Raw genomic sequence first — 15,865 nt, forward strand, 5'->3', positions numbered from 1 at the left:
TCAGTTGCCAATTTACAGGAAGCTGCTTTGTACTGAGTCAGACTTTTGGTCTATCAAGATTGATGCTTTATACTTTGATTGGTGGCATCTCTCCAGAATCTCAGGTAAGAAGCCTTTCACATCACTTATTACCTAGCTCTTTCAACTGGAGATGCCGGAGATTGAACCTGGGAACTTTTGTGTACAAAGTGGATGTTTTGCCACTGAGCCTGGGGTGCCTGCGGGAAAATATGTATGAAGAAAGCACAAGCTCTCACCACAGAAATTGCTCACAATGTTATGCGGTGACCGTTCCTCATTCCTGGGGAAAAGGATGGTGGACCAGAACATTACTAATTCCTAGTTATAACACAGAGATGCCACTGGATACCTGTTTATTTTTGCTGCCAAGGGTTAACATGGAACTGCCAAAAAGACAAGCCCAAACTCTCCCTGGATCAGTGTTTCTCAAGGTTTTTACCATCAGGAAACCCCAGAAACATTCTTCAGGCTTTGAGAAAGCCCAGAAGTGGTGCGATGGTGCAGAATATGGTTGGGAAGCATAACTATGTACATGCCCTCGCTTTCCCACCCCCTCCAGGTCCATCATTTTTGGAGGGGGGGTGGTGGTTGACATGACCATATATGGTCATATGACCTCATGAATATGTAACAAAATTTTAAAACTATATAAAAATTAAATAACTCCGACTCATTTGGGAAACCCTTCCAGGGCCATCCAGAAAACCCAGGGTTTCACAACACCTTGCTTGAGAAAGCCTGCCATAATGTATGTCATTGCAGTTGTATTTTTCCAGGCTGTTTTAGGGGTTTCCCGATGCTAAATGGGAATGGGGAGGCGACTGTAAGCCGCTTTGAGCCTCCTTCGGGTAGGGAAAAGCGGCATATAAGAACCAACTCTTCTTCTTCTTCTAAAAAAGTTGAGAAAGGCTGCATTATAGTGAACAGTACAGTATACACATTACATGTTACTCTGTACGCATGTTGAATAATTCTTGAATTACGTTCGTATCCGAATGGGCAGTTTATTCCCCATTTTCACAACAGACGGTGGGCCTAGGTTTTGTTTTTTTTAAGTGGGCACCTATGGGCTTTGTCACAGCACCGCACAGACACGCAGGAGGTCCCCTCCTTTCTGCAAGCCTGGCTTGCTAAATGAGCTTCTATGCACAGGGAGGTGGCTATAGCAACCGAGGACAACTGTATTGTGGGAATTCAAAAACACGGCACACTGAGGGGTGGGGAACGGCGAGACGCGAGTCCCCGTGTGTGTGTGTGTCCCTCCCCCCCCTCCTCCTCCCGTTACACGACTTAGAGTGCTCGTGTATTATGGGGACGTCGGGGCCTCTACACCGCCACGAGCTTCATTTTGCCCGGGTCTGGAGAGCGGCAAGGAGGCCACCCTCCGTCGCGCGCCCTCCTGGCGCTGAGGCAGCGGCCCGCCTCGCCTCCCCCGCCCCGCTTGCCTAGTGGGGCCAATGGGCGCCCTCTCCTTTCTCCCGGCCCCGGCCCGCCTTCCACGCAGGCCGCGCCTCCTGACTGGTGTGTTAGCAACGAGGGTTGCGTCGCGGCTGCTGTTTCCGGCGGCCATGGATTCCCCCCAGCTGCAGGTTGGTCTCTGTCCTCCTTCTCCTCCTCCTCCCTGTTTCCTGCGGCCGACGTCTCCCTTTCGGCTTGCCTTGCGCCCTCCCTGGCTCCTCCACTTCTGCTCCTCTTCCTTGCTTCTGTGTCTCCGCCTTAGGGCAAGCAGGCATCTCGGCCTGGCTCCCCACCGCCCGCATTGTTTGTTAGGCAGGGGTAGTCAACCTGTGGTCCTCCAGATGTCCATGGACTACAATTCCCATGAGTCCCTGCCAGCATTTGCTGGCAGGGGCTCATGGGAATTGAAGTCCATGGACATCTGGAGGACCGCAGGTTGACTACCCCTGTGTTAGGGGATGCAGAAATGCTCTTTGCTCCGGAGCGTTTTCGAGCCCGGTTCCTTTAAAGCCGGCCCTGGAAACGCGGCTTCTCAGCCGGTGGGTGTTTGGGATCGTTTGCGCCGTCCTTTCGTTTTCTGTCTCCAATTCTGGATGTATTCAGCACAGAATAGGTTTGGCTTCCCTTCTTCCCCCAGTCGATACGGGAGGGCTTCTGCCGGTTCTGTATGTGGGCTTTTGCAGCTGGATTTTTCGGTGAGAAACACGAAAAATCTATAATTTATTTATTTTCTTGCTTACTTACTTACTTACCACCCTTCCCTACACTTCGTGGCGGCTTATAGCAGCATGCACGGTGCATTGGTAATGCATTATCCAAGATATCCCAATGGAGGTCCAAAACAACTTGCATTTTTCTTTGCCACCATTTTATCCTCACAACAACCCTGTGAGGTGAGTCTGACAGGGTGTGAGTGGCCCAAGGTCACCCGGAAAGCTGTCATGCCTTTAGGAAGATGCCCAAGAAATGTCAGAGTTTCGTGCAGCAAACGTGGGAAAACATACATGTGTGTTTTTTCCGAACACTAGTGTACAGCATCTGAAGAACTGCTGCAGGGAAAACGAGTTTTTTACAGCAAAGGACTTAAAATGTGGAAATGCAACATACTCAAGGGTGCATCATTAAGCACGTGCAGAAACCTGATAATGAGTTTATACCTGTATCTTACCTGTGTGTGTGGGGGGGGGTGTTCTGCCACAAACAAGCATCATGCATTACATTTGCAACCTATGTGTCAGGACAGTCAAATCATAAATGGTAAGAAGATTATACGCTTACAGAAACACAAGTTGCATGTTAACAGAACAGCAGTTGCCAACAAGGGCTTTCTGATGCACATGTCCATTGCATTGTACACATATGCTAGTCTCGCCTTCCTATTTCAGGAAGGGTTGACGTTACAACAAAGCTGGGAGCCTCAGTCAATCCCAGTTCAGTTATGGTTTTACAAATGTGTTGGCGATCACGAGCATCTTGTCACACGCAACATTTTAAAATGCAAGTCTAAAATCTCTCAAGCGTATTGTGAAAGGGTAGATTTCCGCTTCTGCAGGGAGAGATCTGCGTTCTTCAGGATCCTCTGCGATGTTTCGTGCAGGGCTCCCTGGTCATCCTGGAAACTATTCCCTAAAAAAATGAAAATTATTGCTTCACCCCCTGATAACTGAGGCTGAAGCAGTAAATCGTTTGGAGGTTCTAACGGGAACACAGCTATCGTATACCCTTCACCAAAGAAGGGACACTCCTATCTGGATTGGTCGTCCTTTTGCACTGAGCGTGCAGCTTCAGGAGGGATGTATGTGGAGCAGTGAGGAAGGTAGGAGACACCCGCCTAGCCAGCCAGATCAGCCGAATCAACCCTGATGATCTACGGGGTGGCAGATGTCACAGCCAGATCCCCCTCACATCCAAAGCAATACATTTAATTTTGGTATCTATTCATTGATTATGTTGCATTGGAGCTGGAAGAAAAATGCTATTTCAGCATATCAAACTGTCAGGTAATTGTATTAGGAAAGGAGCAGAGAGGGATAGTCGAATATAAAGGCTGCCTACATTTCAAGGGGTTTCACAGTTTTGGGAAAAGAGACTGCTTTTTAAAAGATGTGGTATAGCCAAGACAGGGATGCTAGTCTCCAGGTGGGACATGGGGATCTCCTGGAGTTACAGGTCATTGAGACTAAAGAGGTTCCCTTGGAAAAAATGGATATTTTGAAGGGTGGACTCTGGCACTGCACCCCATTGAGATCCGTGTCCTCTCCAGTATCCACCTCCAAATCTCTAGAAGTTTCCCAACCTGAATCTGGCAAACCTGCCCTCCCATCCCCCTCCAGTAGCCAGAGGGAACCTGGCAACCCGGTGGTTTAATGAGCTGTCAAAAGTTATACTTCTTTGGACCAAACACTGATGGAGACCATAAAGTTCTATAGAACTAATTGAAAAGGAAGATAAAGCTACTTTCTTTCCCGGGCAGTTGAAAATACTGGGTATACTTCCATCCAATCCCCCCCCCCCCGGTTTTAATTTTATTAATGTACTCACTTCTCTCTTTATGTTTAACTATTTCCTTTCAGGCCTTAATTAATTACTATTGCCAGGAAGGCTACTTTCAGCATGTCCAGACCATTGCAAACGAAGGACTCAAGCTGTTCGGCAATGACCCAGTGTTCGTTTTCTACCGGGCTTATGGCATGCTGATGGGAGGTAATGACTGAGTGAACCTCTCTGGAAGGTTTTAAGCTTTATGTCTTTTCAGAAAATATATACGCACAGAAGCTCCTCACTGTGAATCTTTCATAGTTTTTCCACTTGGGTCTTAAATCATCACTACCCTTTGAAATGATTACGGCCATCTTTGCGGTGTGCTGCTCTCCTGAGCAGCAGATGCGTTTCGTCTTCGGCCTCACAGGTTGTGGGGAGAGGAAGGGAAAGGTGTTTGTAAGCCACCTTGGGGCTTCTTCAGGTAGTGAAAAGTGGGATATAAAAAGAACCCCAGCTCTTCTTCAGTGTAGTGGTTCCCAGCCTTTTTGGTATGGTGGCTCATATGTCCAAATGTATATGGTATGGTGACACATCCGAGTCCAGCCTGAGGTTTTTTGGTGCCCTTGGTGCCCATCTGTTTCAGCATTTCATTTTCTATAGTGGCTAATGAGATGTTTTTGAGAAATCAACAAACCTTGCACAAAGGGGTGCAGCTGACCCCGCTATGAACCCCAAGCTACTTCTTCCGGGGTTAAATTTCCATTCTCAAAATAGAAAAGAGAACAATGGAAAGGGCAGAGGCAGCCAGTAGAGGGCTAACTCACGACCCACTCTCAGAGGTTTTTACAACCCGCTTTTGGATCCCAAACCAAACATTTTGGGCTATATCAAACAGAGTATCATATCCAGATCACAGGAGGTGATGGTACTGCTTTACTCTGCTCTGGTTTGGCCTCACTTGTTTAGTTTTGGGCACCACAGTTGAAGAGGGATGTAGACACACTGGAGCGTGTCCAGAGGAGAGCAACAAAGATGTTGAGGGGTTTGGAGACCAAGACGTATGAAGAAAGGGGGAGCTTGGACTGTTTAGCCTGGAGAGGAGGCGACTGAGGGGGGATCTGATAACCCTCTTCAAGTATTTAAAAGGCTGCCATATGGAGGATGAAGCAGAATTGTTCTCCCTTGCCCCAGAGGGACAGACCAGATCCAATGGGATGAAATTAATTCAAAAGAAATTCCGTCTAAATATCAGGAAGATGTTCCTGACAAAGGGGTTTCTCAGTGGAACAGGCTTCCGTGGGAGGTGGTGGGTTCTCCATCTTTGGACATTTTAAAACAGAAGCTGGATAGCCCTCTGACGGAGAGGCTGATCCTGTGAAGGCTTAAGGGGGTGGCAGGTTACAGTGGATGAGCGATAGGGATGTGAGTGTCCTGCATTGTGCGGTGGGTTGGACTAGATGACCCAGGAGGTCCCTTCCAACTCTATGATTCTATGAAACCACAGGTTGGTAAACACAGCTTTAGTGAATGGGGCAGGGTAGGGGTACTCTGAAAATTCTGGAAAAATTCTTGAATCTTACTACTTTCGGTTTTAAATAATGAAGAGCAAAGTTTATGAAGCCTGTTTTACAGTAACACTCTCAAATGAATTGTGTATCATTTTTATTATGCGTGCAAGGCAGTTTTATTGGGCAAGCAGAGATCTTGTTGCACACAAAAAGTACAACTTAACCTGGCTGAGTTTGTTTCCTTAGGGTACACTCAAGAGGCTCTTTCGGAGCTGGAATCTATTAGAAACAAACAAGAGGTATCTCTTTGCACAATGATGGCACTGATCTACGCTGAGAAAAGGAGCCCAAATCCAGGTATGGTTTCAGTCATCTTTATAGCTTTATAGCATGCTGTCTTTCTGTCTATCTATCTTTAGATTTTTATACCCTTTCAGAAGACCATTTCGGGGCAATGTACAACAGATAAAAAGATGGATTACAATAAAAAATAAAAATTTATACAGGTTTAAAATATAACATTTAAAATGTACAATCTAGCTCCGATAATGTTCCAATCTGCTCAGTTGCTAATAATTCAGATAGGAGACAATATAGGTGGGGGAAAGAAAGGGGGAGGAAAAGGAGGCCCAGCCCGTTGTTTATTTGTGCTGCAGGTAATTGGACTGCAGGTAATTGGGCATTGCCTCAGATGAAACGAAGAATAAACATTTCTGCAGACCCTTACTGGAGGTGAATAGGCTGTTCCTGGAATCTTTGCAGGAAACTGTTTTTCTTGCTTAGCTTATTAGTGACATTTCCGTGGATTTTAATAACATTTAAAATATAAGCCCGAGACATTATTTGGTCATATTAAATTTCACCAGTTAATATTGCTGTCGCTTGTGTTTCTAAGTGTAAAGATCATAGTGATAATTTCCCCTTGAAAAGGGCTAAAAATGCCGCTTCTGTAGTTAACATTTCAAAATGGGAGTGAGTTCAGAATACATGTATTAAAACATCCTCTTAAAACGTTTTCCTTTAAAAATGAAACATTTGTACAGGGTTTTTTTTTTTTAAGGACAGTCTGTTCTGGATTCTTATCAAAGGAATTTAGTGCACATTTTGCTGTATCAATGTATTTCTGAATAGTGCCACCAGAATACAGATTTAAAAATCCACACAATGGAGCCATATACAGACACAGGACATGTTTGTGCAAACCTGGGGGGGTCTACCACATTTGCAGAAAAATCCTAAACTTTACAACAATACAGGGGAACAAAGTGTTCAAAAATTTGGTGCTCCGTTGCCTTGAAAATGCCATAGGGCTGCCATAAGTTAGCTGAGACTTTCCACCACAGAAGAAGGGGCAAAGCAAGAACAAAGATGTGGTGAGTAGAAAGAAGACAATAAAAATAGAGTAATAGAAGTGATGGAGCACTGGAGGGAGACATGTGAGCAGGAAAAACCGAAAAGTGGGGGGGATTCAGAGAGGTAGGGGAATTCAGGTTCCCATCGATTTGCAATGCAGCTCCAAACCATCTATAAAACCAACACAACTTTTAAAATTGTAATCTAGTAAAATGCTTAACAGCAAATAAATACTTTTAAATCAGACGTTTTAGACAGGATTAAACTAAAAGCATATCAGGATTAATAATGTACCTAAGGCAAAACAGATTTCCAATAACTTGCTTTTGGCAGAATTTGAATGTTATGGCAGAACATTAAGCTATCTGGACAGGGCAAAAAACAAGTTGGTTGAGGAACTTGGTTAGTTGGGGCTGATGAGGGTCTTCCTCCCGAGAGTCCTTGTAGGTTCCCTGCTTGTCACAATGTCACACCGACAAACCACTTGATATATAAGTGAGGATTTTCTCCCCAAGGAGTCACTAACTTGTACAGATTCTTTTTAAAGGGAATATTGTTCTTATGTTATTTTAAAGGTGTATAAAGCTCTGTATTTTAGATTTCGGTACAGGTCTGAAAAAGATTACAAATGCCTCGTTAACATCATCCGTTTTTTAAGCATTAACTCTGAATAGGACTTAGCTGTGTTTGTGAGGGAATAATTCTCTGTTTCTTAGCATCCAAGCTAATTTCTTGGGTGACTGGCTGCAGTAGAATTTTGTAGCCCCTATTTTCTGAGTCTTCATATAGATTATGCAGTTGACGGCTGCCGTGCCTGACGTTGGACTGTGTATGTGTGTCACTCTTTCCACAAAGATAAATCCTTACTTTCAAACCAATTTAGAACTTTTCAATTTTTATTTTTATTCCATCCATCCTTCAAGGACCTCACAGTGGTGTTCATGGTCATTTACCTCCCATTTTATTCTAACTACAAAGTTGTAACTGCCCTCCCGTGGATAACCAAGGCGAACCCAGTCTTGTCACATCTGAGACACTAAGAAAAAGAGTTGGTTTTTTTATACCCCGCTTTTCTCCGCCTGAAGGAGTCTCAAAGTGGCTTACAATCACCTTCCTTTCCTCTCCCCACAACAGGCACCCTGTGAGGTAGGTGAGGCTGAGAGATCTCTGAGAGAGACTCCTTGGTCAGAACTGTTTCTAACAGCGCTGTGGTGAACCCAAGGTCACCCAGGTGACTACATGTGGGGCAGTGAGGAATCAAACCGGGCTCACCAGATTAGATGCTGCTGCTCTTAACCACTAGACCAGGGGTAGTCAACCTGTGGTCCTCCAGATGTCCATGGACTACAATTCTCATGAGCCCCTGCCAGCATTTGCTGGCAGGGGCTCATGGGAATTGTAGTCCATGAACATCTGGAGGACCACAGGTTGACTATCCTTGCACTAGACAATGCTGGCCTAAACAAGTTGGCTCTGGTTAGTACTTGGATGGGAGACCACCAAGGAAGTTTAGGGTCGATATGCAGAGTCAAACAATGGCAAGCCACCTCTAAACATCTTTTGCCTTGAAAACCATATGGGGTTGCCATAAGTCAGATACAACTTGAGGGGTGGGGAACAATCCTGTAAGTTAGATTAGGCTGAGATCTAATGACTGGCCCCTGGTCACCCAGTGAGTTTTATGGCAGAGCAGAGACTTGAACCTGGGTCTCTCTAGTCTGGTCGCGGCAGCCTCGGCAACCCAAAAGGTGTCGTAGGGTTGTGTGCTTTGGTGCGCTGGCAATCACAGAAGCCCGAGGTGGCCAGCTCCGCAGAGGGGAGGGGTGTTGCTGGCGCTGGTGCGCCAACTTGTGCCCCTCCTCACCACGGCGCTGGCCACCTCGGGCTTCCGTGGTCAGCATAGTGGTCAGAGTACGCAACCCTCGTGCTATTAGGTAGCGTGGCGGCAGCAGGCTCGGCGACCCCTGGAGAAAGTATCGCGACCCCCAGGTTGAAAACCGCTGCTCTAGCCATATGCATTAACCACTACATAGCCTGAGACGGTCTTCCTGCAATGGAATTTGTATTTTACTTAAAATCTCTGACACATACACATGCATCCATTTTGCAGTTGCTTTGAGGGAACTTTTGTGAGAAAATGAAAATTAACTTAGAGAAAGATGCAACCCAGTGGGAGGGATCTAGAGAAGGAGTTTCCAAACAGCTGGCAGGGCAGATCTTCCCTCATCAGCTGTGTGTTTATCCTCAGACTCCTGGCTGAAGGTAGGTAACATGTGGGAGTCTGCAGCGACTAAAATCCCCTCTTCCTCCCTCCACTGATGTGGAGTGAAACTTTACCCAGTTTCCTGCCTTGCCATTGCAGTGTACTATAACAGTTGGATCTGCGAGACCTGGGTTCAAATTTCCATTCTGCCATGGAGACCTGGGTTCAAATGTCCACTCTGCCTAGAGACTGTCACATACTTTCAGCCTGAGATGATTGTTGTGAGGATCGTATGGAGGGGAGGACAATGGTGGGGTAGTAAATAAATACACTCAGGGAGAGATGAGATAAATGTAGGAAAGAGTGAAATAAAAGCCATATTCAGCAAAAGACAAGAAGAGATGGGGTCTTGTATCCCGCTTTTTACTACCCAAAGGAGTCTCAAGGCGGCTTCCAACCGCCTGCCCTTCCTCTCCCCACAGCAGACACACCTGTGAGGTAGGTGAGGCTGAGAGAGCTCTGAGAGAACTGTGACACCCAAGGTCACCCAGCAGGTCTCATGTCTTGAAGCTTACAACCACCTGCCCTTCCTCTCCCCACAGCAGACACCCTGTGAGGTAGGTGAGGCTGAGAGAGTTCTGAGAGAACTGTGACTGACCCAAGGTCACCCAGCTGGCTGCATGTGGAGGAGGGGATAATCTGACCCACTTCTCCAGATTAGAGGCTGCTACTCAGCCACTCCACCAAGCTGGCCACAGGAGCTAAAGAGTTCGACCATCACAGCTGCCCTGATTTTTGTTTCAGATCGAGACATGATTGTGGAACTCGATGGGAAAATCAAAGATCTTCGTAAGGCCGCAGGGCAGCAGGCGTTGTATCACGCTGCTTTGTTCTTGTGGCATCTTGGCCGTCACGAGAAAGCCCGCGAATACATTGACAGAATGATCAAGATCTCCGGCGGCAGCAAAGAGGTATGCCCCTTTCCTGTCTTTTTGTCCAGCCTGCCTGAGTCTGCTTGCTGTAGAACAGGGCTTGTTAGCCCCTCAGCTACGTTGAGTCATGAGATCATAGCCAGTTATGACTGCTTCATTTAACTCCCGAGAAGCATTTTTGGCAGAACCAGCAGTGCTGGAAGCTAGCCTGATGGTTTTCTTTTCAGTTAGCCATTGAGCACATGCAACTTGCTAACTGTCATGAGTCACTGGCCAGCAGCGTTACTTGAGGCGGTTGGGCAAAGTTCATGGGCCTCTTGTCACAGATGGTTCCAGACACGGAAACGCCACATTTCCTGTACAGATGATAGGCCATTCCAGAATAGTTTTCTTTAATTGTGGAGAATCCTGAATCCACCAATCTTACCAATTGACAGTTGGTACATAGAATTAGGATGTGTTTTGGGAGTCCCTGAAGGACTGGCTAACTGGCCTCTGGAAGGTTTTGGTTGAACCACCTGTTGGATGTTGAGTTAGGCCACTGGTCTGTTAAGGTCATAATTGTCCTTCTCTGACTGGCAACTGCTGTCCAGGCTCTCAGGTGGAGGGGCTTATAGAAACATTGAGTTGGAGGGGGCCAAATAGGCCATCCTGCCCACCCCACTACTCAATGCAGGATTAGCCTAAAGCAGGGGTAGTCAACTTGTGGTCCTCCAGATGTTTATGGACTACAATTCCCGTGAGCCCCTGCCAGCGTTTGCTGGCAGGGGCTCATGGGAATTGTAGTCCATGAACATCTGGAGGACCACAGGTTGACTACCCCTTGCCTAAAGCATCCAGGATAAGTACCTGTCCATTTGCTGCTTGAAGACTGTCAGTGAGGGAGAGCTCACCACCTCCTTAGGCGGCCTATTCCACTGCTGAACTACTTTGACTGAAAGCCATCTACCTGATATCTAGCAGACACCATTCTACATGTAGCTTAAGCCCATTACTGCAGGTCCTATCTTCTGCCAAAACAAACTGTTCCCTGCCCTCCTAAAAGTGACAACCTTTCAAATACTTAAAGAGAGCAATTATGTCCCCTCTCAACCTCCTCTTCTCCAGGCTGAACATTCCCAAGTCCCTCAAGCTTTCCTCATGGGGCCCCGGGTCATCCTTGTTGCTCTTCTCTGCACCCTCTCAAATTTGCCCATGTCCTTTTTGAAGTGAGGCCTCCAGAACTGCACAGTACTCCAGGTGACCAATGCAGTATACAGCGGGGCTATGATATCTCGTGATTTTTATGTGATGCCTCTGTTGATACAGCCCGAGAACTGTGTTTGCCTTCTTTACCTCCACATCACACTGTGTGCTCATATTTAGCTTACGGTCCACAAGTACCCCAATCTCTCGTTTGCACACGCTGCTACCCAGAAGAGTTATCACGTTGCATACTGGATATTTGATGTTGAGGATTTATGCAAAGGAGGCAATTTACTACTGAACCACAGCCACTGCCTAGAACAGAAAACATGATTGCCTTATGTTGAGCTCAGCTAATGAAGTAAAGGGCCGGGGGGGGGGGGGGAGAAGGGGAGAAGGTGTCCTTCGGGGCCCACCTCCAATTAGTCGAAGGACCACATGTGGTCCGTGGCCCACAGGTTGGGGATCGCTACCATATAGTACATACTTTCCAATATTTACATAAACAGTTTATGAATCCTTAATTTTATTCCATCTCCTTTTTACAAATCAATATAATCTCAGACTGGACTCCCATTTTCTTCTAAAATCTGATGTCGCTATGTTGTATATCAGATATGTAAGTTTTGCTATTGCCACATATTGGATCAGTTAATTTGACCCAAGGGTAGTCAACCTGTGGTCCTCCAGATGTTCATGGACTACAATTCCCATGAGCAAACGCTGGCAGGGGCTCATGAGAATTGTAGACCATGAACATCTGGAGGACCACAGGTTGACTACCCCTGCTATAGAACATGCACGCACAAACGTACAAAAAACCCCTGCTGCATCTACCTGTGAATATGTTGGTGTGTTGGCAGACAAATTGGGGAGAAGTGCCAGTCATGAGAGTTGTACCAATCCCTGAGATCGGCTAAAGTTTCTTTTTTTTCATCTGGATGCATATAAGATCTAAGGCCAGTGTTTTCTGCTCTGAGTGGTTCTCTGGGGTCTCAGGTATTTTACATCACCTCTGGTCCCTTTAGCTGAACGGTTGGAGATTGAACCCAGAACCTCCGGCATGCCAAGCAGATGTTCCAATGTCCATAACCTAAGATCAATTGTTGCTTTCCTGTTTCACATGCAATTATTAATTGATATGAGATTGGCGGACATGTAGGACAGGACTTTGGGGAGCTGTGGTCCCCAAACTGGAACTCCTAACCTCGGACACTCATCTTGCCCCTCTGTCTTTCGGCTTTCGAGAAGTCTGCCCAAAATATTGCATGTCAGAAAGTATTTTGAAGCAAGTGGATTGAATTATTTCCCTTATGCAATGCCTACGCTCTTGTTTTATGGCCTGTGGCAAACATTACTGTTTGCGTCACTATGTTGCTATTTATTGCCGTTTTTGTGATAAGCTGATTGTTAGGCCACTGTTGTCTGTTTAGTTGCGAGTAAGAGTTTTAGCTTTTTTTTTGTATTATTTATTTTAAAATGTCTATTTGCCTGCTAATATATTGTAGGAAGGTGAGATCTACATGCTACAAATATGCAAGGCTCAGCCTTTCTCTCCCGTTACATTTTAATTCTGCTTCTGCAGGGCTTCATTTTGAAAGCGTGGATTGAAGTCACCTGTGGGAAAGAAACGAATGTTAAAAAAGCTGTGAAATACTTTGATGAAGGGCTGCTAGATGGGAATGATACCTTTGCCCTGATGGGTAAGGTAAGATAGTGTTAAGTTTTTAATGATATAACAAATAGTACAGCATATTGCAGCCTATTACCATGGACAACCCCCTGATACATTTTTTCAGGTTTCGAGAAACCCCTGAAGTGACACAATCATGCAGAACATGGTTGGAAAGCACAGCTGTGTACATGCCCACCTGGGACCCCTCCCCTTCCCAGCCACCCCCCCTCCAGGCCCATCATTGGCCATTTTGGGAGAGTTTAAAAAATTGAGAGAGTCAGATTATCACGTAAGATGTATGTGAAAATCTCTTATGCAGAAAATTTGTTGTTGTTAGGTACGAAGTCGTGTCCGACCCATCGCGACCTCATGGACAATGATCCTCCAGGCCTTCTTGTCCTCTACCATTCCCCGGAGTCCATTTAAATTTGCACCAACTGCTTTGGTGGCTCCATCCAGCCACCTCATTCTCTGGCATCCCCTTCTTCTTTTGCCCTCAATTGCTCCCAGCATTAGGATCTTCTCCAGGGAGTCCTTCCTTCTCATGAGGTGGCCAAAGTATTTGAATTTCATCTTCAGGATCTGGCCTTCTAAGGAGCAGGACATGAAAGGCAGGACATGAAAGGTCCTTAATCAGCAGCCATGCTGGTGGAGCCACCCATGGCTCATGGGTGGAATTTCTATCTGCACTTTTGATACATATAAGATATTTTAACATCAAAACTCTCTCATTTTCCTGGGAGGGTTGTGTTTTTTTACATAGTGTTCAGAACTACCATGTGAGGAGAGAGTGACTGAATGAACACCAGAGTGGCCTTCATGGCTAAGTAGGGATTTGACCTCTCCCAAATCACAGTCCATCACTCCAAGCATTACCTCATACTGTCTTTCTTAGTTCCCAGTCATTTACTTATAACATCAGTCCTTCAGCCTCATCTGTTAGACATGGACTTCCAAATACCTGCTGTTAATTTAATGGCTCTGGGGATGGTTCCTGATGTGTTTGAAACCCAGATAACAGCTGTATTCCATAGGTAGCCTCCCCCCCCTTTTTTTAAGGGCCAGTTTGGTGTAGTAATTACTAGTGCGGACTTCCAATCTGGCATGCCAGGTTCGATTCTGCATTCCCCCACATGCAGCCAGCTGGGTGACCTTGGGCTTGCCATGGCACTGATAAAACTGTTCTGACCGAGCAGTAATATCAGGGCTCTTTCAGCCTCACCACCCTCACTGTTGTGGGGAGAGGAAAGGGAAGGTGACTGTAAGCCGCTTTGAGACTCCTTCAGGTAGAGAAAAGCGGTATATAAGAACCAACTCCTTCTCCTTCTCCTTCTTCTTCTTCTCCTCCTCCTCCTCCTCCTCCTCCTCCTCCTCCTCCTCCTCCTCCTCCTCCTCCTCCTCCTCCTCCTCCTCCTCCTCCTCCTCCTCCTCCTCCCCCCCCCCTCCTCCTCCTCCTCCTCCTCCTCCTCCTCCTCCTCCTCCTCCTCCTCCTCCTCCTCCTCCTCCTCCTCCTCCTCCTCCTCCTTCTTCTTCTTCTTCTTCTTCTTCTTCTTCTTCATGTGAAAATGTGATGCCCCCTGACAAGGCAAGTGAGTAACTGGTGACTTTATCTTTCCTTAGGCACACTATTTTGAAACACGCCAGAATTACTTGGGAGCTTTGGATATGGTGAATCAAATAATAGCCAACTTCCCACACTTCCTCCCGGCTTTTATTAAAAAAATGAAGCTGCAGCTAGGTTTGCAAGACTGGGAGCAAGCCACAGAGACAGCACACAGGTGAGCACTGCTTACCTGATCTTCTTGAGTGCCCGTAAGCCTGTTATAACATCGGGGCTGTGGAGGCCCATGTGGCAGAGAAGCCTGCCCAGCTCTCATGTATGTTTGCAGTGCCCTCTGAAGCAGAGTTACGCTTTTCTAACCAATTGTCTCTGATGACTTAAAAGGGCACAGCTCTACGTAGTTTTGTGCTGTCAGTTCCTTCCTGAGGCAACAGAACTTTTTGTTTTTCTGGGATCCCATCAGAATTCATCTCATAATTAAACCAGGCAAGGTAGAGCACATTGCTCTTCAGTCCTGGGCTGCAAATGGATCATAATTCCTCCTGGTGGAGAGCATGAGCCAATCAAACACTGCTGAATGAACGGTCCCTGGGCTTATTCACTTAACATCCTTATTCCAAGACCGAGAATTTCGACATATATCTGTAGAGCGATGCTGTGTTCATTTGCAGAGCAGGAAACAGAATTCTCGCTCCTTTCACTGAGGGGGCTTCTGAATACCTTCCTATCTGTTTAAGTGAATTTAAGGGTTCTGAATTACTTGTGAAAATCAAACCATCTTCTGGTCCCCCATCCTGGAGAACCTGCTCAGATCAGAAGGCACGCTGCAGGTGCCAGTTGAAAAGCCAGCACCTTTTTAGAAAAGACCTTCAGGGGGGAAATGCAGCACGCAGCTTCCAAACTAGAATTTATTGGGAAATGCAATACTATCCAGTTAAGTCTCAAGAGGGATTCTGTTCCTTTTGCTCCACCATGGTTAAATTAGCTAGCAAGGTCCAGCTAGGTTGCAGTATCACTTCTTACTGCTGTTGTGAATTGTCACGGCACGTATGTTTGTGTATGTTTAACCTAACAGAAATGCCACAATCTGTTCCTTTTGCATTCTGTTGGCACTGGTTACCCCCTTCTCTGTGTTTGGATTTGTGTGTACATGTGTTACATTCAACCGAAGACAAGATTTCATGCATTTGATGCCTTGTGCCACGAAAATATCTCAGTCTTTAAGGCAGTGGTTCTCAACCTTTCTAATGCTGCAACCCTTTAATACAGTTCCTCATGTTGTGGTGACCCCCGACCGTAAAATTATGCAAGTGTTCTTTCACAGAAATTAAACCGAAACTGACCAATTGTGTGAAGATCCATTGTTCATGATTGGATATAAATTGGTTCCCCCCCCCCCCAGGATTTCTCAGTTCAGTCCTGCCTCTTGTCCCACCATGCCCATCTTGGTCTTTTCCACTGCTCCAGACAGACAAATGTTGTATCTAG

At 46.2% G+C, this 15,865-nt stretch overlaps 1 protein-coding gene across 1 annotated transcript in view; it reads left to right on the plus strand.

The window, feature by feature from the left end:
* Positions 1-1,480: 1,480 nt before the first annotated feature.
* TTC21B (tetratricopeptide repeat domain 21B) overlaps positions 1,481-15,865 on the plus strand; it is a 57,879-nt gene continuing 43,494 nt past the window's right edge. The window contains exons 1-6 of the mRNA XM_077319840.1: positions 1,481-1,610; positions 4,053-4,182; positions 5,715-5,825; positions 9,829-9,995; positions 12,727-12,849; positions 14,437-14,594. Coding sequence (XP_077175955.1) covers positions 1,590-1,610; positions 4,053-4,182; positions 5,715-5,825; positions 9,829-9,995; positions 12,727-12,849; positions 14,437-14,594 — 710 coding nt within the window. The 5' untranslated portion in view covers positions 1,481-1,589. The remainder of the gene's footprint in view (positions 1,611-4,052; positions 4,183-5,714; positions 5,826-9,828; positions 9,996-12,726; positions 12,850-14,436; positions 14,595-15,865) is intronic.

The sequence above is a fragment of the Paroedura picta genome, chromosome 2 (genome assembly GCF_049243985.1).
Source record: "Paroedura picta isolate Pp20150507F chromosome 2, Ppicta_v3.0, whole genome shotgun sequence".
NCBI lineage: Eukaryota > Metazoa > Chordata > Lepidosauria > Squamata > Gekkonidae > Paroedura > Paroedura picta.